Source organism: Hemiscyllium ocellatum, chromosome 15 (assembly GCF_020745735.1).
Source record: "Hemiscyllium ocellatum isolate sHemOce1 chromosome 15, sHemOce1.pat.X.cur, whole genome shotgun sequence".
Classification (NCBI taxonomy): domain Eukaryota; kingdom Metazoa; phylum Chordata; class Chondrichthyes; order Orectolobiformes; family Hemiscylliidae; genus Hemiscyllium; species Hemiscyllium ocellatum.
In genome coordinates, this window is record NC_083415.1 from 68,375,394 (window position 1) to 68,400,019 (window position 24,626).

A 24,626-nucleotide genomic window follows, 5' to 3' on the forward strand; every position below is an offset into this window, starting at 1 on the left:
AAGGACAAGCCAGGGAACTACAGACCAGTGAGCCTGACCTCGGTGGTGGGCAAGTTGTTGGAGGGAATCCTGAGGGACAGGATGTACAGGTATTTGGAAAGGCAGGGACTGATTCGGGATAGTCAACATGGCTTTTTGCGTGGGAAATCATGCCTCACAAACTTGATTGAGTTTTTTGAAGAAGTAACAAAGAAGATTGATGAGGGCAGAGCGACAGATATGATCATATGGACTTCAGTAAGGCGTTTGACAAGGTTCCCCATGGGAGACTGATTAGCAAGGTTAGATCTCACGGAATACAGGGAGAACTAGCCATTTGGATACAGAACTGGCTCAAAGGTAGAAGACAGAGGGTGGTGGTGGAGGGTTGTTTTTCAGACTGGAGGCCTGTGACCAGTGGAGTGCCACAAGGATCGGTGCTGGGCCCTCTACTTTTTGTCATTTACATAAATGATTTGGATGCGAGCATGAAAGGTACAGTTAGCAAGTTTGCAGATGACACCAAAGTTGGAGGTGTAGTGGACAGTGAAGAAGGCTACCTCAGATTACAACAGGATCATGACCAGATGAGCCAATGGGCTGAGAGGTGGCAGATAGAGTTTAATTCAGATAAGTGCAAGGTGCTGCATTTTGGTAAAGCAAATCTTAGCAGGACTTACACACTTAATGGGAAGATCCTAGGGAGTGTTGCTGAACAAAGAGACCTTGGAGTGCAAATTCATAGCTCCTTTAAAGTGGAGTTGCAGGTAGATAGGATAGTGAAGAAGGCATTTGTTATGCTTTCCTTTATTGGTCAGAGTATTAAGTATAGGGGTTGGAAGGTCATGTTGCGGCTGTACAGGACATTGGTTAGGCCACTTTTGGCATATTGCGTGCAATTCTGGTCTCCTTTCTATCAGAAAGATGTTGTGAAACTTGGAAAGGATTCAGAAAAGAATTATAAGGATATTGCCTGGGTTGGAAGATTTGAACTATAGGAATTGGCTGAACAGGCTGGGGCTGTTTTCCCTGGAGCATCGGAGATTGAGGGGTGACCTTATAGAGGTTTACAAAATCATGAGGGGCATGGATAGTATAAATAGACAAAATATTTTCCCTGGTGTCAGGGAGTCCAGAACTAGAGAGCATAGGTTTAGGGTGAGAGGAGAAAGATATAAGAGACCTAAGGGGCAACGTTTTCACACAGAGGGTGGTATATGTATGGAATGAGCTGCCAGAGAAAGTGGTGGATTAGAGTGGTGCCGGAAAAGCACAGCAGGTCAGGCAGCATCCGAGGAGCAGGAAAAGTCGACGTTTCAGGCAACAACCCTTCATCAAGAATACATCAGGTTATCAGCATCTGCAGTCATTGTTTTTACTTCGTTGAGAGAAAGTAGTGGAGGCTGGTACAATTGTAACATTTAAAAGACATTTGGATAGGTATATGAATAGGAAGGGTTTGGAGGGATATTGGCTAGGTGCTGGCAGGTGGGACTAGATTGGGTTGGGATATCTGGTCAGCATGGACGGTTGGACCGCAAGGTGTGTTTCCCTGTTGTACATCTCTATGACCCTAAGCTTGACACCATCCAGGACAAGATTCGAGTGGTGCTGCAAAGGCACAGCAGGTTAGGCAGCATCTGAGGAGCAGGAAAGTCGATGTTTCAGGCAAAAGCGCTTCATCAGGAACGAGCTCATTCCTGGTGAAGGGCTTTTACCCGAAACGTCAACTTTCCTGCTCCTCAGATGCTGCCTGATCTGCTGTGCCTTTGCAGCACCACTCGAATCTTGACTCTGATCTCCAGCATCTATAGCCCTCACTTTCGCCTACAATCCAGAACTTGATTGGAGGTCTCATCACCACTCCCTCACCACCCAAAGCATGGATGAAGTACGCCTCATCTTCCACCTCGGAACACTTCAACCCACAGCATCAATGTGGATTTAAACAGTTTCCTCATTTCCCCTTCCCCCACCTCACCCCAGTTCCAAACTTCCAGCTCAGCACTGTCCCCATAACTTGTCCTACCTGCTATCTTTTCCACCACTCCACCCTCTTCCCTGACTTATCACCTTCATCCCCTCCCCCACTCACCTACTGTACTCTATGCTACTTTCTCTCCACCCTCACCCTCCTCTCATTTATCTCTCCACCCTTCAGGCACTCTGCCTGTATTCCTGATGAAGGGCTTTTGCCTGAAATGTCGATTTTACTGCTCCTTGGATGCTGTCTGAACTACTGTGCTTTTCCAGCACCACTAATCCAGACACTTGATTGGCACCACATCTACAAACATTCAATCCTCCACTACCAGTTTTCAGTAGCAGTAGTGTGTACTATCTATAAGATGCACTGCAGAAATTAACCAAAGATCCTTAGATAGCATATTCCAAACCCACAACTACTTCCACCTAGAAGGACAAGGGCAGCAAGTACTTGGGAACACTACCACATGCAAGTTCCCCTCCAAGCCACTAACCACCGTGTCTTGGAAATATACCATTGCTCCTGTAGTCGTTGGGTCAAATTCCTGGAATTCATTCCCCACCAGCATTGTGGGTCAATGCACAGCAAGTGGACTGCAGTGATTCAAGAAGGTAGCTGACCACCACCGTCTCAAGGGCAAACAGGGATGGGTATTAATGCTGGCCAGCCAGTGATGCCCAAGTCCCACAAATGAATAAAAATAAAGTGATAAATGTGATGGAATACTCCCCACTTGCCTGATAGAGGCAGCTCCAACAACACTGTTAGAGTTGGGGGTAGAGAGAGGTCTCAGGACATGGGCTGGAGGTTAATGTGGATGACGTGGGGGGTGGGTAGGTGTGAGGGAAGGGGATGGCGGAGGCCTGAGTGAGGGGAGGGATAGGTGTGAGGGAGGAGGGGGGGGAGATACAACATGTGACCGGACGTCACGTGCCGGGTTCTCCCGGAATGCACGCGCGCCGGTTGGTAACTACCTACCTCCCTCCCGCTCTCCACGTGGCGCCGGCTCTAATCCAGGCCCAGGCTCCGCGGCCTAGCCCCGCCACATGACGGACACCGCGCTCAGCCAATCAGCGACCGGGGCGGGACATTCGGACCGATATCCGGTCAAACGGTCGCAGATTTCTCCTCATTTCAAAGATGCGGCAACGTCAACGGTCAGTGCCCGTAGAGGGAACTGTCCGGAGCAGGGGTCAGCGCTGAGGGGGAGGGGACTGTCCGGGGGGTCAGCGCTGAGGGGGAGGGGACTGTCCGGGGGGACGCGGTGGGCTCAGTGCTGAGGTGGGGGAGGGGACTGTCAGCACTGAGGGAGGGGAGGAGGTGCGGGTCAGTACTGAGGGAGGGGGGCTCTACGTCGGGGAGACCGAACATAAGCTCAGGGCACGTATCACTGAGCGTCTAAGCCGGGCCCACAGAGGCCAACCTGACCTCCAGTTACTGCCCATTTTAATGCCCCTTCCCCACTCCCTTTCCAACATGGCGATCCTTGGCTGCCTCCCATTGCCACAGCAAATCAAACCACAAATTGGAGGAACAACACCTCATCTTCTGCCTGGGCATCAGACCCGCAGACAAGGTTGGGGTGTGTGGGGTGCGGGGTGCAATGGTAGTTTGGCACACTGATTTCTACACTGCTAAAGCCAGGTGCCAATTCGCAGACACCACCTCTTACTGCCCACCAAACATGACCTCACCTCCCATCACCAAACCATCATCTCCCAGACCATACACTACCTCATCACCTCAGGGGATCTTCTACCCATAGCTTCCAACCTCATAGTTGGGAACCCCACGCTGCCCTGTCCTACCTCCTACCCAAGATCCACAAGGATGACTACCTTGGCTGACCCATTGTCTCAGCCTGCTCCTCCCCCACTGAACTCATCTCCACATACCTTGATACTGTTCTATTTTCCCTAGTCCAGGAACTCCCCGCGTATGTTCAGGACACCACCCATGCCCTCCACCTTCTCCCAAAACTTTTGTTTTTCTAGGCCCTAACATTTCGTCTTCACCATAGGCATCCAGTCCCAGTTCATCAACTTCATCAACACATTCCATCCTGACCTTAAGTTCACCTGGACCATCTCAAACACCTCCCTCCCCTTCATTGACCTCTCCATCTCCATCTCCATCTCCATCAATGGTGAACGACTCAACACTGACATCTTCTACAAACCCACCGACGCCCATAGCTACCTGGAGTACACCTCCTCCCACCCTTCCTCCTGTAAAAACGCTTACCCTTATTCCCAATTCCTCTGTTTCCGCCATATCTGCACCCAGGAGGACCAGATGGCCTCCTTTAAAGACTGTAATTTCCCCTCCCAGCGCATCCTCTCCACTTCCTGCACCTCTGCCCTTGAACCACATCCCTCCAACTGCAACAAGGACAGAAGCCCCTGGCCCTCACCTTCCAGACCACCAACCTCCATATACATCGATCATCCTCAGCCATTTCCGCCACCTACAAATGGACCCCACTGCCATAGACCCCAACCTTGTCTGCTTTCCATAAAGACCATTCCCTCCGTGACTCCCTTGTCAGGTCCAAGCCACCCATCAACCCACCCTCCCCTCTCGGCACCTTCCCCTGTCACCACAGGAATTGCGAAATCTGCGCCCACATCCCACCCCACCCCCACCCCCACCTCCCTCGAAGGCCCTGAAGGAGTCTTCCACATCTGTCAGAGTTTTACCTGCATTTCCACACGTCATTTACTGTAAATATTGCTCCCAATGCGGTCTTGATACATTAGGGAGACAGGATGCCTACTTGCAGAGCGCTTCAGATAACATCTCTAGGACACCTGCACCAACCAACACCACCACCCCATGGCTGAACACTTCAACTCCCCCTGTCACACAGCCAAGGATATGCAGGTCCTGGGCCTCCTCCATTGCCACTCCCTAACTACCCGACGCATGGAGGAAGAATGCATCATCTTGTGCCTCAGGACCCTCCAACCCCAGATTTCACCAGTTTACTCATTCCCCACCCACCCCCCCCCGCAATTCCAACTGTCCAACTCAGCACTGCCCTCATGACCGTCCTACCTGTAATCTTCTTTCCCACCTATGCGTCCCACCCTCCCCTCTGATCTATCACCTTCACCTACATCTACCTATTGCACTCTCAACTCCTTCCCTGCAGTCCCATCCCCTACCATTTATCTCACTACCCCCTCTGCTCACAGCTCATTCCTGATGAAGGGCCTTTGCTAGATACGTCAATCTCCTGCTCCTGGATGCTGCCTGACCTGCTGTGCTTTTCCAGCACCACACCCTCAACTACAGCCTGGAGGACTCAACATTGTTCTCCAATTTCAAATAACCTTCCTCCCCCTCCCTTCCTTTCCTTTCATCGACCCTTCCTTTCAGCTACCAACCAGATTCATTCATCCCATCAACCAACTAGGTTGTACCCTTTACCTGTGATTACCCATCCCTACCTGACCACTCTCCCTCCCCCACCCTGCCTTTATCTGCAGCTCCCCTTACACCCCCACACCCAGCCCCAGTCCTGAAAAAGGATTGTGTAGACTTTCCACCATCTGATGCTGCCTGGCTTGCTGTGTTCTTCCAGCCTCCTGCTTGTCTACTCTGTAATGGTGATACAGGCATTTGAGAAGTACTTCAATGAACACTTGCAATGCCAAGGTATCAAGGCTGTTGGCTAAGTGTTGGAGAGTGGGATTAGAATTGTTAGATGCATGTTTTTGACTGCAGATTTGATGGACTGAAGGTCTTTTGTCTCTGCTGCCGATCCCCCATACTCTGTGGCAGTATGATCATCAGTTATTTTATGACACCCTCAACCAAACTTAGTGAAACAAATTATCTGGCTTTTTTTTTGTTTCGTGGAGCTTAGTTTGTGCAAATGAAAAACTACATTTAAAGTCTTTATTAATGGAAACAAACTGCCATAAAAACTCAATAAAAACTGAAAGAACTGTGGATGCTGTAAGTCAAACAAAATCAGAAATTGCTGGTAAAGCTTCGTAGCCTGGCAGCATCTATCTGCAGAGAAATCAGAGTTAATGTTTAGAGCCCATGATTTTTCAGATGGATAGAATATCAGGAAAAGTGATGGAAGAGAGATGGAGGTTGAAGAGAAAAAAAATGAGCAGATTATTGATAATGGCAATGAGAAGAAAAGCCAGTTTGGTGATAATGGAGACAGTGTGGGTGAAAATGGGTTTGCTGTGCTGAAATGTTATTGACAGGATCTGAGGTTTGGGGATAGGGAAAAGACATGGAAGGAGGTGTATCATTTTCTTAAATTATTGAATTTGATATTGAGTCTTGAAGGCTGCAAGGTCCCCAAGTGGAAAATGAAATGCTGTTCCTCCAGCTTGGACTGAGGCTCATTGGAGTATTGCAGCAGGCCAGAGAAAGAGATGTTGACCAGGGAATGCAACGATATGTTGAAATGGCAGGTGACTGCAAGCTCAGGGTCACCTAGCAGGTGTGTCTCGATCCATGTCTAGCAAGGAAAGAGGAGGTAAATGGGCATCTTCTGTAATTTGCATGGGGTGTGGGGAGTAGGAGTGGACCAGAGATCAGTCGATGCAGAATGCTGACAAGGCAGGCATGAGAACATGTGTGTGGTAGCATCCTCCTGGAATTAGCTTCTGAACCTTTGAAAGGTGGGGACTGATTTGGGGGGGTGTGGCCTATTGTTGTGGGAGGGAAGAGAAGGAGTGAGGATAGAAGTGGAGTCATGGACAGTCTTCCATCAGAAGACTTTGCTGGGGCAGCTCAGTGGCTAGCCCTGTTGCCTCATAGTGCCAGGGACCCAGGTTTGATTCCAGCCTCAGGCGACTGTTTGTGTGGAGTTTGCACATTCTTTGTGTGGGATTCCTCTGGCTGCTCCAGTTTCCTCCACAATCCATAGATGTGCAGCTGAGGTGTATTGGCCATGCTAAATTGCCCATATTGTTCAGGAATGTGTAGGTTAGGTACTTTAGTTAGGGGTAAATGTAGGGGAATAGGTTTGGTGATACTGTTCACAGGGTCGGTGTGGACTTGTTGGGTCAAAGGGCCTGTTTCCACACTGTAGGAATGCTATGATCAGTTAATGTTAGGATACCTGAGGATCTGAGCCATCAATTATTTTTGTCTCTGTCTGAGCTTTGAGCCAGTAGTTGTTTTGGTTTGTGTTAGATACAGAAAAGCCAGGGAACTACAGACTGATGAGCCTGACATCAGTGGTGGGTAAGTTGGAAGGGATTCTGTGAGAGACAGGATTTACATGTATGTAGAAAAGCAAGGACTGATCAGGGTTAGTCAATATGGCTTGTGTGGGGGAAATTGTGTCTCACTTGATTGAGGTTTTTGGAGAAGTGACAAAGATGATTGATGAGAGCAGAATGGTGGGCATTGTCTATGTGGATTTCAATAAGGGGTTCAACAAGGTTCTGCATGATTAGCAAGGTTAGATCATATAGCTATGGAGAGCTAGCCATTTGGATGCATAACTGGCTCGAATGTAGGAGATGTTGATGGAGAGTAGCTTTTTGGATCAGTGCTGGATCCACTGCTTTTCATCATTTATATAAATAATTTGGATGTGAATATAGGTGGTATAGTTAGTAAGTTTGCAGATGACACCAAACTTTGCGCTGTACTAGACAGCGAACATTACCTCAGAATAGAATGGGATCCTGATCAGATGGGTATATGGACCAAGGAGTAACAGGTGGAGATTAATTTTGATAAATGTGAGGTGCTACATTTTGGAAAGACAAATCAAGGCAGGATTTAATATTTAATAGTAAGGTCCTGAGGAGTGTTGTTGAACAAAGACCTTGGAGTACACGTTCGTGGTTCTTGAAAGTGGGATTGCAGGTAGACAGGGTAGTGAAGAAGGTGTTTATTGGTCAGAACATTGAGTATAGGAGTTGGGAGGGCCTGTTGCAGTTGTACAGGATGTTGGTTAGGCCACTTTTAGAATACTGCATTCAATTCTGGTCTCCCTGCTATAGGAAAGATGTTGTGAAACTTGATGAGGTTCATAAAAGATTTACAAAGATGTTGCCAGAGTTGGAGGGTTTAAGCTATAAGGAGAGGCTGAATTGGCTGGGGCTATTTTCCCTGGAGCATTGGAAGCTGAGGGGTGACCGTAGAGAGGTTTGTAAAATCATGAAAGGCATGGATAGCGTGAATAGTCAGGCCTTTTCCCCAGGGTAGGGGAATCCAAAACTAGAGAGCATAGGTTTAGGGTGAGAGGGGAAAGATTTGAAAAAGGAGTTGAGGGCTAACTTTATCGTGCAGTAGGTGGTGCTTGTATGGAATGAGCTGCTAGAGGAAGTGGTGACGGTTGGTACAACTACTGCATTTAAAAGGTATCTGGTTGGGCATATGAATAGAAAGGGTTTGGAGGGATGTGGCCCAAATGCTCGCAAATGGAACTTCGATTAATTTAGGATATGTGGTGAGCATGGACAAGTTGGACTGAAAGGTCTATTTCTGTACTGTACATCTCTATAACTCTTAATTGCACACTCTCCATCAGTGCTTCTTGACCCTGATCTCAGAAAAGCAATAACTGTAATTTTTTCACACTTAGAGCTTTCATACACCCAGAAGATAGATCCTCTTGAATATTTTGGGAAGTTGTTTAGATTGGGACTTCCTGGTCCCGCTGACAGAATTCTGGAGAATGGACTCAAGGGACACGTGTGATGGAGCTGAGAATCCGAAGAGTTCATCAGAGGCCGAGAGCTGTGATTCTGTGATGGTGTGGAATTTGGAGGAGGCTGTGCAGAAGCAAGTACTGCAGATTGCATCGAGTGCGTGTGGTGCAACTGCAGTCCTTAATGCCCTGCAGGCTCTGGGATTTGACGTTTGCTCTGATGTTGTAGAGAAGTGTGTCCAGACCAGGATGCGGAAGAACGATGCACCCCTGATTGAATATTTAATATCACGAAGTGTTGCAGGTGAGTGTTTCCCCAGTTTACATCCCCCCCTTTCTTTCCCCTCCCTCAAACTCTGCGTGGGTTTCTTCCAGGTGCTCTGGTTTCATCCCTCAGTCCAATGATGTGCAGATTAAGGTGAAATGACCATGCTAAGTTGACCAGTATCCAGGGATGTGCAGGTTAAATGGATTAGCCATGAGAAATATAGGGTGGCAGGGATAAGGTAGAGGGGGGATATGGGTGGGTTGCTCTTCGGAGGGTCAGTGTGGACTTGATGGGCTGAATGGGAGATTTTGTTGGGGGTTTGGCAAGAGCAAAATAATGCAACTGCCTGGATAGCTCTGCATAAGCACCATGAACTGAATGACCTTTTTCAGTGCAATGAAACAGAATTGTTACAGTACAGAAGGAGACCATTCAAATCACCATGTTTGTACTGGCTCTACAAATGAGTATCATGACATTGTGGCATTCTCTCACCATTTCGTCATACCCTTGCACATTGTTTCTATGTAAAAAGTCATCAAATACCCTCTTAAATGCCTAAATTGAACCTGCCCTTCCACAACTCCAGGCAGTGCTTTTGCAAGACACAGAATCATAGGATCCCACAGTGTGGAATTAGGTCATTCGGTCCATTGAATACACAGCAACCAAGGCCTGGAATAAAAGAAAGTAAAAACAAAAGTTGCTGCATCACATTTGCTATATTACCAAATTATGTGCTTGTCCTTTTTTGAGTTTGGACTTTTTCATTGGAGAAAAGGAGGATGAGAGGGGACCTAATTGAGGTATACAAGATAATGAGAGGCATAGATAAAGTCGATAGAGGGGTCATAGTTTTAAGCTGGTTGGTAGAAAATATAGAGGGATGTCAGAGGCGGGTTCTTTACACAGAGTTGTGAGAGAATGGAATGCGTTGCCAGCAGCAGTTGTGGAAGCAGGGTCATTGGGGGCATTTAAGAGACTCCTGGACATGCATATGGTCACAGAAATGTGAGGGTGTATACATGAGGATCAGTGGTCAGCACAACATCGTGGGCTGAAGGGCCTGTTCTGTGCTGTACTGTTATATGTTCCTCTTGTTCTTGATCTTTTTGTAAGCAGGAATAGTTTCTCCCCATCTATTCAGTTTTTGAAAACTATCAAATCTCCTTATGCAGGTACTTAGGAAGGAGCTAGGAACAGGACTAGGCCATTCGTCCTTTTGAGCCTCATCTGCTATTTCAGAAAATCATGCCTGATTGGAATCTTTCCATGCCTTTTACCCTGTCACTATGCCCTGTATGCCTCTATCAATCTGTAGTGTAAACAAATTGAGCTTTCATAGCCCTTTGAGGTAGAGAATTCCAAAGATTAGTCATCTCCATGTTCTTTCCAAGGAAAACAGTCCCAAATTCTCCAACTCATCCTCGTAACTGCGCTGTCTTATCCCAGAAGCAATCTCGTAAACTTCCTGTTGCCTCTCCAATGTGTTCACATTCTTTCTAAATGCCCAGAGCTGTACACAATGCTCTGGCTGACATCTCAGAAGTGTTTTATACAAAATCATCATCACCTCCCTGCTCTTATCCTCTACGCCTCTATTAATGTAGCTCATGCTTTATTAACTAACTCTATAATTCTACCAATGTTTTAATGATCTGAACAGTACTGCATTGGACAAGGACCAAAATTTGTTTTCACTGAATCATGAATTTAATACTGATTACTAGAGGAGGCCTCTATTTGACTGAACTGGTTCCAGATTTAATTTGCTTGAATGTTCTGCAGAAGGGGAAACTAAATGAGTCTCAATTTTTAAGCTGGTGAGTCTGTCAAGCCACATCATTGCAAAATGATGCCACAGTCCATACTGTTTGTCATTCTTGTCTTATACTTTCTGACCACCTCTGAATGGTTTCTGTAATGATGACTTATTGTCACTGGACTTCACAATGAACAATACAATAAACTACAGTGAAAAGCTTCAACTGTCGCCACAATCTGGCACCATTCGAACACTTCAAGAATTAAAAAGGCAAAGCTGAAAGAGTCAATCATCACTCTGCCATTTCTTCCACAAGTCAGAGTAATGAGCCAGCTGACCAACAATACCCATACCGCCACCTGTACCATACCCACCACCATCAGAGTGGCTGCTCTTCAGTGCCATCTTATCATCACTGGGCCATCCTCGCCAGAGGCTGTCAATGCCAGGTCTCGTGCAGGATCAGGAGAAAGTGAGGACTGAAGATGCTGGAGATCAGAGTCGAGAGAGCATGATACTGGAAAAGCACAGCAGGTCAGGTAGCATCCGAGGAGCAAGAGATGACATTTTGATGAAGGGCTTATACCCGAAACAACGATTTTCCTGCTTCTTGGATGCTGCCTGACATGCTGTGCTTTTCCAGCACCACACTATATTGACCCATGCTGGATCACCATTCACCCTGCAACAAGGACAATAGACAATAGGTGCAGGAGTAGGCCATTCTGCCCTTCGAGCCTGCACCACCATTCATTATGATCATGGCTGATCATCCTCAATCAGTATCCTGTTCCTGCCTTATCTCCATAACCCTTGATTCCACTATCCTTGAGAGCTCTATCCAACTTTTTCTTAAATGAATCCAGAGACTGGGCCTCCACTGCCTTCTGGGGCAGAGCATTCCACACACCCACCACACTCTGGGTGAAGAAGTTTCTCTTCATCTCTGTCCTAAATGGTCTACCCCGTATTTTTAAGCTGTGTTCTCTGGTTCGGCACTCACCCATCAGCGGAAACGTGTTTCCTGCCTTCAGAGTGTCCAATCCTTTAATAATCTTATGCGTCTCAATCAGGTTCCCTCTCAGTCTTCTAAACTCAAGGATATACAAGCCCAGTCGCTTCAGTCTTTCGGTGTAAGGTAATCCCTCCATTCCAGGAATTGACCTCGTGAACCTACGCTGCACTCCCTCAATAGCCAGAATGTCTTTCCTCAAATTTGGAGACCAGAACTGCACGCAGTACTCCAGGTGCGGTCTCACCAGGGCCCTGTACAGCTGCAGAAGCACCTCTTTGCTTCTATACTCAATCCCTCTTGTTATGAAGGCCAGCATGCTATTAACCTTCTTCACTACCTGCTGTACCTGCATGCTTACCTTCATTGACTGGTGTACAAGAACATCCAGATCTCTTTGTACTGACCCTTTACCTAAATTGATTCCATTTAGGTAGTAATCTGCCTTCCTGTTCTTGCCACCAAAGTGGATAACCATATCATTTATCCACATTAAACTGCATCTGCCATGCATCTGTCCATTCACTTAACCTGTCCAGGTCGCCCTGTAATCTCCGAGCATCCTCCTCACGTTTCACCCAGCCACCCAGCTTTGTATCATCAGCAAAATTGGCTCTGCCGACGCTGCCACTATGCTGATAACCAGGAGTCCCCGCTCCAGGCGCACTACAACTAGGAATCCCTGGCTCCGCCATTAGGCCAGGCCGCTGCATCAGCTAGAATCTTACTCCAACTGCGTCCTTCTGCAATCTCACCCCCTCTGCCAAGTACAGGGGATCCTCAGTATAAGTTGGGAAAAGTGCAACTTGTACCAAAACAATATTGGGGAATGTTTTTCCCCATAAGATTAATGAGCTTAGTGGGGGTTGGTGGGTGGGTGGAGGAGGTAGGATTGTAAAAGCATTAAACTCTCTGATTCAATCTGTATCAGGGCAACTTCTCTCAGATTGAAATAGGGCTGTTACTTAGGGAAATATTGTGTTACATACCTCCAAGCAAAGTACATACTACGCTTTCCTTCCAATTCACTGGTGCAACTGTTGCTGCTCACCGGGCTGTTGGGGTCCTTATCAGGGAAGTCTTGAACCTGGTTTTCCAACTAGGGACTACCCATTCCTTGATCCCCTTCAATCCAAGTTATGAATGACAAATTCAAACACAAACCTCATGTATCGTTCTGACTTTTTGTCACTTGATACCGCAGTGTACAAGACCATCTGGCACCGAGTCTTCAGGCATTGATGTTTTTGATAGTGTCAGTGCTGTGCTTGGTAAAAAAGTATGTTATATATCGCAGACTCCCTGTAGCATCTGTATGTAGCATACTTGATTTTTAAAGAACATTAATAGTAAGAATTGCTTTTAGCCATTTGATGTTCATTGGTCATCAAAGGCACCTTGGGTGCCTTTATATGACATGAACTGCAGCAATTCAAGAAGGTAGCTTACCACCATCTTCTCAAGGGCAATTAGGGATGGGCAATAAATGCTAGCCAGCCAGTGATACATACATCTTACTGGATGAGGTTTTGATTGGGATGAAAGGTCCACAGAAGTTTCTTGAGTATGGGAGGTGCCCATGATTTCATACGGGACAGGTGTTTATTCTGTGATGCTTGAGTTGGCTGGGAATCTGGAAGGCAGAACTAAGAGCTAGGATAGGGAATGGGATCAGAATGGTTTCATTTGTCGATAACTGCCGTCTTCTGTGTTCCAGGTGCCACCCATCAGCAGCTGATAGAGGGTGCAGAGAAGGCAAGTGAAGGAAGGGTTACAGGGAGATTTTTCAGCTTTTACCCTGAACGAAATGTAGATCTGACCACTTGGCTGGCCAGCTGGATGAAGAAAGGAGCTGTTGCTGTAGCAACCATGAACATGCAAATTGCTGTGCCGGAGGGTGAAGGAATTCCAGATGCTTGGCATCATCAGATGATCTTTGGAGTGGACTCTGAAGGGATTTACATGACCAATCCATTAGAAATAGGTAGTTACAGGAGACAAAACCTGGTTTCCCATTCCCAACACTCATCTTCTCTGTACCAGAAGGAATGGTGATCCAGATTTTAGTGAATAAACAACTTGCACAATATTCCAAGATCTTCATCCATTGCCATCATTCATCACTTCAGACAGAAGCAAACTATTCTAAATCATTGCAGTATGTTATTCAAGAGGACATAACCATATTCATGTAATCGTATGAGCAAATTTTAAAAAATGAAATGAAATTTCCTTTTTCGTTTTGGTGCAGGGATTGGCTTCTCCAGTTTCTGATCTCAATATCCTTTCATTTTGTGTAAATGTTGTTTGGCGAGATGCAGTTTTCGGTGTCAGACTGAGTTGTTTCTTTCATTTTGAGCCTGTCAAACTGTTAGTTGTTCTGAAAGTGTTTGGATTAAGGAGATTAAAGTCAGTCCTGGTTCACTGTCTGGTTCAGGATTTACATTTTTATTACTCCCCTTAAAAACTTTACCATGGAGTATGTAGGAGGAGAAAGTGAGGTCTGCAGATGCTGGAGATCAGAGCTGAAAATGTGTTGCTGGAAAAGCGCAGCAGATCAGGCAGCATCCAAGGAGCAGGAGATTCGACGTTTCAGGAATGAGGAGAGGGTGCCAAGCAGGCTAATTTAAAAGGTAGGGAGGAGGGACTTGAGGGAGGGGCGATGGAGATGTGATAGGTGGAAGGAGGTCAAGGTGAGGGTGATAGGCCGGAGTGGGGTGGGGGGGCGGAGAGGTCAGGAAGAAGATTGCAGGTTAGGAAGGCGGTGCTGAGTTCGAGGGATTTGACTGAGACAAGGTGGGGGGAGGGAAAATGAGGAAACTGGAGAAATCTGAGTTCATCCCTTGTGGTTGGAGGGTTCCTAGGCGGAAGATGAAGCGCTCTTCCTCCAACCGTCGTGTTGTTATGGAACCGAATCTTTAGTTTTGGTCATAACCAAGTTGAGAAAGCTGTTGAAAGGCAAGTTAATTCAGAAAGACCAGAGTAAGGAAGCTATGTTAAATCTTTATGAAAAACTTGATGCTTTGATTAGAGGATTGATCTGAGTACCATGCAGTAGAAAGGAATTTACAATGTCTTGGAGAGGTTACAGAGGGGAATCACTAGAATTCTAGGATTGAAAGACCTCCTCTAATGTTGGGTATTATGAATCAGAGAAAGGAAAATTTGTTTGAAGTGTTCAAAGTTATGAGGTTTTGTTAAAGGAAGAAAGCAAAGCTTTCCAGTGGCAGAAGGTGGAGCAGAGGCTGAGGGGTGACTTTTTACAGAGGTTTATAAAATCATGGGCATGGATAGGATAAATAGACAACGTCTTTTCCCTGGGGTGGGGGAGTCCAGAACTAGAGGGCATAGGTTTAGGGTGTGAGGGGAAAGATATAAAAGGGAGCTAAGGGTCAACTTTTTCATGCAGAGGGTGGTGTGTGTATGGAATGTGCTGCCAGAGGAAGTGGTGGAAGCTGGTACAATTACAGCATTTATACGGCATCTGAATGGATATATGAATAGGAAGGCTTTAGAGGGATATAGGCCAAGTGCTGGCAAATGGGACTAGATTAGGTTAGAATCTCTGGTCAGCATGGACGAGTTGACTGAACAGTCTGTTTCTGTGCTGTATATCTCTATGACTCTAAGCTGAGATGATGAGCTAAACATGAGGTTGTTGTGTTTAAAACACAGAACCTGAAAAAGTAGTGAAAGCAGATTCAACAAAACTGGCACTCTCTTGGGGCTGACTGGCTGTCAGTGCGGCACTCACCTACTCCTTTTTGATGTCATATTGAGGGAGCATGATGCATTTGAGGGGCAGTACTGCACTGAAGTGTTAACCTACATCATTGTTTGAAAGTCTACTGACTGGAGCTTGAACACACAACCAGCCAGCAGTCAGGTTGCTATCTGATAAGCTATATTGACATTGCCAACATAAATTGGATAACTGAGTGAGTGACAAGTTTTACTTTTTGGATACAGTCAGCTTGTGTGTTGTAATATCTTGTGCTGTCCCTACCATTATTTATCATGCAGCTTCCACCATGACCCAGATCCCGTGCTGGGGTTAGTGACATGGATGGAATTGTGAAACTGAATTATTGGGATTTTCTACTAGTTCCAGTGTTACCCACTCCTCAGGACTAAAACTTGGCTTTCAATGTGTGAATGTTGATAACTGACTAGAGGTGTTTGACTAGCTCTTGAGTCTAACAATATCTCCCTTCTCTGTAGAACGAAGCAGCCTTGTTAAGCAACGCCTATGCAGTGAATCGCAGCTGCTGATTCGGAAGCAGGATATCATGAGTCGGTTGGCGGGGGACCCAGACTTCTCTTTGCTTAAGGAGACCGTGGACTGTTCCAAGTGGGAGGAGCTGGATGTTGTAGGTGAGTGCAGTGACATTTCCCTGAGCTACCCACTTGAGGGGACATACAGATCAGAAATGGCAAATATTGTCTTCCAGTGTATGAAACACACTGCATTTATTACACTGTTAACAGCAAGGCCAATATTGGGAATTTGAAGGCCAGTGCCTACCTCTTGATTCCTTAAAAAATGTCCACAATCAGCAATGCATAAGTCAAGAGGCTAGTGGAATACACTTGATTGCCTGCATCTAGGAGTTTGACTGCATCAGGGTCAAACAGTCCAACTGTTCATGTCTGCAGACTCACTTTCTCCTCCAGTGACACTCCATAGCAGCAGTGTGTACGATCTACAAGATACACCTCAGCAACTCACCCAGGTGCCTTGGACAGCACCTTCCAAACCTACAACTTCTACCACCCAGAAGGTAAAAGCAGGGAACCCTACCACCTATAAGATTCCCTCAAAATCGCTCACCTTCCTGATTGGTTCAGGTGATATTCCAGTGCAGTGCTAAGGGGAAATTGCCCTGCTACTTGTGTGTCAATGAGATTAGAAATGAAATTGAGGCCTATTGACTTGCTAGGATGGATATCGATGGTACAGTAGCAATATCTTGAAAAAGAGTAAGGGAGTTCTTCTCTGTGTTCAAAGCAAAATTTGACCCTCAACTAGTTTTTTGATGATTATCAGATTTGTGTGGCATTTTGATGTACACAGGTCAGCTGTTTTAATTTCCATTTCACAACCGTGCCTACACTTCAGAAATAGGTTATTGGCTCTGCATCACCTTTGAGTGGTCTGATAGTAATGAAAGGTGAATGCAAGTCTTTCTATTTTCTCCTTTCCCATTAAAGCCCTGAAACTGCCCCCCTTTATACCAATGAGACAATTTTGAGTCTTGTCAAATGCAGGAAAGGGAAAGTTGTAAGAGGTGAAGAGTTTTAATAGTTTTGAGAATATAAATTGGGATTGGAGGACAACGTGTTCAGAGGAATGCTCACTTGAGTCTAACCCGCAGTGAGTGAAGGGGTGACTCTGTTTATTCTTTCCTCAGGGCAGATTAATCGGATGGTTTCTGGAGATATTGCTCCAGACGATGTTTCTCACTTGTCCTATGTGGTCATTCCTGCTGCGTACAGGTCAGGAGTCACACTGTTTGCCTGGAGACATTCGGACCTGACCAAGGAGCTTTTATTAACACCTGATCTACCTTTGTTAAATAACCAGCAGTCTTGACAATTTCAAGAGTGAATTGAACTTAGTCAACTTTATCAAAACCTCAAGAGCCTGAGAACTTATCAAAACCACCAAATGATCTCTTCAGTACAAATGATGCAAGGCCAGAGAAAGAAAAAACATGAGCTCGAGGCTCCTTATCCTGAGCAGTGTGCTCGTGCCTAAGAGGCACTGTACGAGTTTGAGAAGTAGGTGAGTCTGTGGTTGCATGCCGGTCACTGTCGGTGCTCTGTAAATCAAGTGGGCTGAAGTTTGCAGTAGTTAGTGATCCTCCTTTCACCTTGCTTGCAGTTCCCCGCCAGCTCCTCATCCTCTGTCTCAGCCTGCTTTTTGCTTTCTCGAAGGTTTAATTATTCTTGTTGCGCTTCCTTTTTTTCCCCAAGTCTGATGTGGGTGGCGCAGTGTTTGAACTGGACATTGTACCCCAGGGATCCCTGCACAGTAATCAAGCAGGAACCCTGGCTGACACCACCTAATCTAGTCCAGGGTCCTAAGGGTAACTGTCCTTTGCTGAGATTAGTTAATTGAGCACCTATTTGACTTCAAGCCCATGCTGATGAACTGGGAGAGCTTTGATACAGAAACAAAGATGAGTTAATGCTGACGAAGCACAAAACCCAGAGCCTCCCTCTTGTGCTGTTACATGTACTGTTTTGCCAAGAGAATTTAATTAGTTAAATAATTCAGGACTTTTTTTCTGGAATGCTAACTTAAATTCTAAAGCGTTTTTTTGTTGAAGTATTTTAAATGTTAATTCCATGTAGCACAGCTTCTGTAGTTCCAACAGCCTTGCTACCAAGGATCTGTGTGGGAGGGATGGCCTACTCTCAAACAGCATTAACGGTTTTCAATTTGAGCAAGAACGTGTATAAAATTTATTTTATTCAGAGTTTGAGCTGACTGGGTGACACGTTGTGTGGTTATGTTCTATAATCTTTAAGGTCTTTGTAATACATTTTCTTGATTAAATGTGTTCATATTTTGAAAAATTGAGTCAGTGATAACTTTCTTTGAAATTCTAATCGCTAGGATCTGTTCCAATCTGAAACAAAACTCTGCGTGGGGGAGGGGCTGTTATACTTCCCCACCTGGAAATCTCATTGAATGAGTTTTACATTAAACTCTGTCTGCATCCTTATTCCTCATTGTCCTGCTTTGTCCACCATCTCATTGCAGAGTAAATCCCCGACAATACTCAATCTTATCTTCAGCATGAGTTGAAGCAAATCTCCCCCTCTTGTGGGAGTCGCGGGTTATTAAGGAAGAGCAGTTTTGTTGGGGTGATTATCATCTTGATGAGCCTGTTGTGGAGCTCCTCCATGCTGGTAACGTGGATCTTGTAGAGTCCCTACAGTGTGGAAACAGGCCATTTGGCACAATGTCCACACCGATCCTCCGAAGAGGATTATGTACCCGTTATGTACCCATTAATGCTGCTGTGAAGCATCTGAGCACTTATTATCCATTAAAGATGTTATCAAGTGCAAGTTCAACTAAGGGGTTTAATGTCTCTTCCAAGAGGTGGCTGCTCTGACAGTGCGGCGCTCTCTCAGCGCTGACCCTCCGGCAGTGCGGCGCTCCCTCAGCGCTGACCCTCCGGCAGTGCGGTGCACCGACCCCTTTATGTTGTGGACTCTGAAGGAGTGCAGTGGAAGTATGCACATGCGGCAGCATTTGTTTAGCCAGAAACAAAAAATAACACATTGTGTTGACAAAGGCTTACATTTAAATAGCACCTTCTAAAGTAACAAAGCATCCTTGGGTCTTCATTGTGTTACACTACACTCTGGTAGTGTGGTGAAATCAAGCCTTGTTATTTCCAGAGTTGTATTAAACATTAAAAATGTTATCAGAGTATGCAAATTTATGTATGAAATCGATCCAGGCTAACTGAACCCACAGACCGAATTTGTGTACAAAAGTTGTGCTATTTATGAAAAAATACAGGTTCTAATCAAGGGCCAACAGCTGTCAACAGTCAACATAATTCTATTTGTTAAAACTCTAACGCCCTTCCAACTTCCAACTCAGCTCCCACGGTGATAACATTGGTGTTATGTGTAGAGAAAAATAACTGGGGAAATAGTTCAATGGCGTATCTAGATTAGATTACAGTGTGGAAACAGGCCCTTCGGCCCAACAAGTCCACACCGACCCATCGAAGCGCAACCCACCCATACCCTACATTTACCCCTTACCTAACACTACGGGCAATTTAGCATGGCCAATTCACCTGACCCACACATCTTTGGACTGTGGGAGGAAACCGGAGCACCCGGAGCAAACCCATGCAGACACGGGGAGAACGTGCAAACTCCACACAGTCAGTCGCCTGAGTCGGGAATTGAACCCGGGTCTCGGGTGCTGTGAGACAGCAGTGCTAACCACTGTGCTACCGTGCCGCTCCAGTTTACTGGAGTTTACTGACATGGTCCATTTGCTTGTCAGGACTTGCTGCTCTTCAATCTCTTTTCAGCTTCTTTTCACTCCCTCACAGGGGCAGAGGTGATTGGTACACTGGTTGCAAAGTCTCTTTGTTTCTTAAGGGAAAATAAACTGGCTTTCCTCAGACTTCAGGTATATTACTGGAGAGAACGATGCACCAACTAACCGTTTCAAGTGGTCCAAGGCTTCTACCTGTATTATTTGCACCCACAAGTTTCCCAATCAAATAGTTGTTGTCAGGATAATGGCAATTGTTACAATTCCGATTCATAACTTATTGTCGGCTGAATCTCACTTCGTGTACAACCCACCTCTCTTCTCCACCACCACCACCCACCTCAGCTGTGTGAGAACACCTTGCAATGGGTTTCAGTGGTTCATGTCATAGTCCTTGGCTATAAACAGTTCTTTCCAAATTCACAATCCACAATCTAAAGAAAAATAAAAATGAGGTCTTCAGAATTGTAACTTTGTAGAACAAATATAACACACCTATAAAACCTGTTTTAAGGCGGGACATGAGTAGTTTAAGAGGTGGGCACCAACAGTGGACTGATTAAAATTGGGATTACCAAAAGGCCACCGTTTCAAAAACAGAGATCTGGGTTTTTTCAGGCCAAAGGCAATCTCAGGTACAAAAACTAAGATCACATGTGATTTGGGGTGGGCTGGCTAGATGGATCCCAAACTGGCTTGGTCATAGGAGGTGGAGGGTAGCAGTGGAAGGGTGTTTTTCACAATGGAGACCAGTAACTAGAGGTGTTTCATAGGAATCAGGTACTGTGTTTGTAGTGTTTGAGTTATCTGGAGGAAAATGTGGGTGGCCTGATTAGTAAGGTCGTAGATGACACGAAGATTGGTGGAGTTGCTGGTAGTGCTGATTGTGAAGGGATATAATAGGATATAGATTGGTGACTTGGGCACAGAAACGGCAGATGGAATTTAATCCAGACAAATGCGAAGTGATGCATTTTGGAAGATCAAATTTAGGCAGGAATTATACTGTAAATGGCAGAACCCTTAGGAATGTTAACATATTGACTGAGCTGGGCATGCAGGTCCACGGTTTTCTAAAAGTGGCAACACAGGTGGCCATGGTGATCAAGAAGGCGTATAGCATGCTTGCCTTTGTCAGCCCAGGCATGGAATACAAGGGTTGGCCACTACATAAAACCCTTGTTAGGCCACATTTGGAGTATTGTGTGCAGTTTTGGTTGCCATGCTACCAGAAGGACGTGGAAGCTTGGTGAGAGTGCAGAGAAGGTTCACCAGGATGTTGCCTGGCCTCGAGAGCATTGGCAATGATGAAAGATGAGAAAGACTAGGATTGTTTTTGCTGGAAAGACAGCGGCTGAGAGGAGACCTGATAGAGGTCTATAAATTTTGAGGGGAATACATAGGGTAGACTGTCAGAGGCTTCTTCCCAGGGTTGAAGTTTCAATTACAAGGGGGCAAAGGTTCAAGGCAAGAAGGGGAGGGTTTAAGGGAGATGTGCAAGGGGCGTTTTTCAGGCAGAACATCTAACATAGAACGTTACAGCGCAGTACAGGCCCTTTGGCTCTTGATGTTGCACCAACCTGCCCATCTAACTTATACCATTCCATTATTATCCATATGTATGGCCAATGCCCATTTAAATGCCCTTAACATCGGCGAGTCTACTACTGTTGCAGGCAGGCCATTCCACGCTCCTCCTACCCTGAGTAAAGAGAGTGGTAGGAGTCTGGAACGCTCTGCCAGATGAGGTGGTGGGAGCAGACATGTTGGCAACATTTAAGAGGCATCTGGATGGTTACATGAGTAGGGAAGGAATAGAGGGGTATGGGCAAAATAAGGGCAGAAAGTTTGTTTTTTGTTTAGTTAGGGCATAATGATCAGCACAGGCTAATTGGGCCGAAGGGCATGTACCTGTGCTGTGCTTATCTTGTATTCTTTTGAATGGGGTGGGGTTTTGAAAACCAGAATAAGAATTTGAAATTTAAGGCCTTGCTTGATTGGGAGCTAGTGGCTGTCACAGGGGTGATGGCAAACTAGACTTGGTGGAAACAGAAACATAAGAAAACAGAGGCTATTCAGCCCTTCAAATGTGCTTTGCCATTCATTATGATGATGACTTACCATCCAATTCAATAGCTTCCTGCTTTTTCCCCATATTCTTTGATATCTTCAGCCTAAGTGCTATATTCAACTTCTTGAAAGCATACAATGTTTTGATGTTGATTGCTTTCTGTGGTTAAAGAATTTCACAAGCTCACCACTGTGGGTGAAGAAATTTCTCCTCATCTCAGTCCTAAATGGTTTACTCTGTATCCTTAGACTGTGACCCTTGGTTTTGGATTCCCCGACAGGAACATCCTGTTAGAATTCTATAGGTTTTAGATCCAACCCCTCATTCTTCTTAACTCTAGTAAATATAATCCGAAACAATTCAACCTTTCCTTGTACTTCAGTCCCAGTATTGCAGGAATAAGAATGGTAAACCTTCGCTATGCTCCCTCTAAAATAAGAATATTCTTCCTTTGATAATGAAACTAAAACTGCACACATCCGTGAGAAATAGAAACTGGAGGGGGCCATTCGGCCCTTCAGTCTGCTCTGCTATTTGATAGATTGTGGCAAATCCAACCTTTCCCACTTCCACTTTCTGGCCCATGATACCCTTTATTTCCTTCCCCCCCATACTGATCAATAATCGAACTGATAAAACCTTGAATATACCAAGGACTCTACCCCGATAGGTCTCTGTTGCAAGAAGTTCCAAAGACTCTTAAACCTCAGAGAGAGAAAATTCTTCATCTTTTCATTCTTAAATTAGTGCCCCTTTATTCTGAAACTATGCCCTTTGGTCCTAGACTCCAAGAGAGAAATTTATCTTGTCAATCCTTTCAGTGTTGACGCTGTCAGTCCCCTTAAGAATACTATATGTTTCAATGAGATCACCTCTTCTAACCTCCAGAGAGCAAAATCCCACCCTGTTTAGTCTTTGCTTGTGAGACAATCTCTCCATACCTGGGTATGTACTTTTTAAAATTCTACCCAGAAGTGTTATCTCCCACAACTGAGTGATCTTCCCACCAACAAAATCACTGACATTTTTAGGATTTTTTTTCCCTAATAACCACCTTCAGTAAAAATGCCTGTATAGCCCATTGAGTATTCATAAGCAAATCCTGGATTAGTGGTGCTGGACGAGCACAGCAGTTCAGGCAGCATCCAAGGAGCAGCGAAATCGACGTTTCGGGCAAAAGTCCTTCAGGAATAAAGGCAGTGAGCCTGAAACGTGGAGAGATAAGCTAGAGGAGGGTGGGGGTGGGGAGAAAGTAGCATAGATACAATAGGTGAATGGGGGAGGGGATGAAGGTGATAGGTCAGGGAGGAGAGGGTGGAGTGGATAGGTGGAAAAGGAGATCGGCAGGTAGGACAAGTCCGGACAAGTCATGGGGACAGTGCTGAGCTGGAAGTTTGGAACTGGGGTGAGGTGGGGGAAGGGGAAATGAGGAAACTGTTGAAGTCCACGTTGATGCCCTGGGGTTGAAGTGTTCCGAGGCGTTCTTCCTCCAGGAGTCTGGTGGTGAGGGAGCGGCGGTGAAGGAGGCCCAGGACCTTCATGTCCTCGGCAGAGTGGGAGGGCGAGTTGAAATGTTGGGCCACGAGGCGGTGTGTTTGATTGGTGCAGGTGTCCCGGAGATGTTCCCTAAAGTGCTCTGCTAGGAGGCACCCAGTCTCCCCAATGTAGAGGAGACCGCATTGGGAGCAACAGATACAATAAATGATATTAGTGGATGTGCAGGTAAAACTTTGATGGATGTGGAAGGCTCCTTTAGGGCATTGGATAGAGGTGAGGGAGGAGGTGTGGGTGCAGGTTTTACAGTTCCTGCGGTGGCAGGGGAAGGTGCCAGGGTGGGAGGGCAGGTTGTAGGGGTGTGTGGACCTGACCAGGTAGTCACGGAGGGAACGATCTTTGCGGAAAGCGGAAAGGGGTGGGGAGGGAAATATATCCCTGGTGGTGGGGTCTTTTTGGAGGTGGCGGAAATGTCGGTGGATGATTTGGCTTATGCGAAGGTTTGTAGGGTGGAAGGTGAGGCACCAGGGGCGTTCTATCCTTGTTACGGTTGAAGGGGTGGGATCTGAGGGCGGAGGTGCGGGGTGTGGACGAGATGCGTTGGAGAGCAACTTTAACCACGTATGAAGGGAAATTGTGGTCTCTAAAAAAGGAAGCCATCTGGTGTGTTCTGTGGTGGAACTGGTCCTCCTGGGAGCAGATACAATGGAGGCGGAGGAATTGGGAATACGGGATGGCATTTTTGCAAGAGGTAGGGTGGGAAGAGGTGTAATCCAGGTAGCTGTGAGAGTCGGTGGGTTTGTAAAAAATGTCAGTATCAAGTTGGTCATCATTAATGGAGATGGAGAGGTCCATGAAGGGGAGGGAGGTGTCAGAGATGGTCCAAGTAAATTTAAGGTCAGGGTGGATTGTGTTGGTGAAGTTGATGAATTGCTCAACCTCCTCGCGGGAGCACGAGGTGGCATCAATGTAGCGGAGGAAGAAGAGTGCTGGTGTAATTACGGAAGATGGACTGTTCTACGTAGCCAACAAAGAGACAGGCATAGCTGGTGCCCACACGTGTGCCCAGGGCTACCCCTTTGGTCTGGAGGAAGTGGGAGGATTCAAAGGAGAAATTGTTACGGGTGAGGACCAGTTCGGCCAAACGAATGAGAGTCCTAGTGGTCGCAGTAGTCTGGCTATCAGTTCGGAAATGCTCCTGATGTATGGGAGTGTGGCTAGTCCTTTAGGTTGTGGCATGTGCCTCACAACACACTTCACATTCAACAACCAAATATATGAACAAATCAACGGCACACCCGTGGGCTCACCCATCTCTGGACTCATAGCAGAAGCAGTAATGCAAAGATTAGAACAAACAGTGTCACAGCAAATTCAA

At 46.0% G+C, this 24,626-nt stretch overlaps 2 protein-coding genes across 3 annotated transcripts in view; one reads left to right on the top strand and one right to left on the bottom strand.

Annotated features, from left to right (window-relative positions):
* osgn1 (oxidative stress induced growth inhibitor 1) overlaps positions 1–3,011 on the bottom strand; it is a 62,772-nt gene extending 59,761 nt beyond the window's left edge. The window contains exon 1 of the mRNA XM_060836594.1: positions 2,945–3,011. The gene's annotated coding sequence lies outside the window, so the exon portion shown is untranslated. The remainder of the gene's footprint in view (positions 1–2,944) is intronic.
* On the top strand, positions 2,904–18,230 carry LOC132823037 (uncharacterized). 2 transcript variants are annotated; one of them, XM_060836600.1, is made up of 5 exons: positions 2,904–3,123; positions 8,538–8,907; positions 13,366–13,632; positions 15,870–16,022; positions 17,145–18,230. In XM_060836600.1, the coding sequence occupies exons 2-5, from the start codon at positions 8,631–8,633 to the stop codon at positions 17,183–17,185; spliced, it is 738 nt and encodes a 245-aa protein (XP_060692583.1). In that variant the 5' UTR covers positions 2,904–3,123; positions 8,538–8,630; the 3' UTR covers positions 17,186–18,230. The 2 variants fall into 2 exon arrangements, with proteins under 2 accessions (XP_060692583.1, XP_060692582.1); XM_060836599.1 differs by having other exon boundaries at positions 2,909–3,123; positions 17,060–18,230.
* Positions 18,231–24,626: the final 6,396 nt, after the last annotated feature.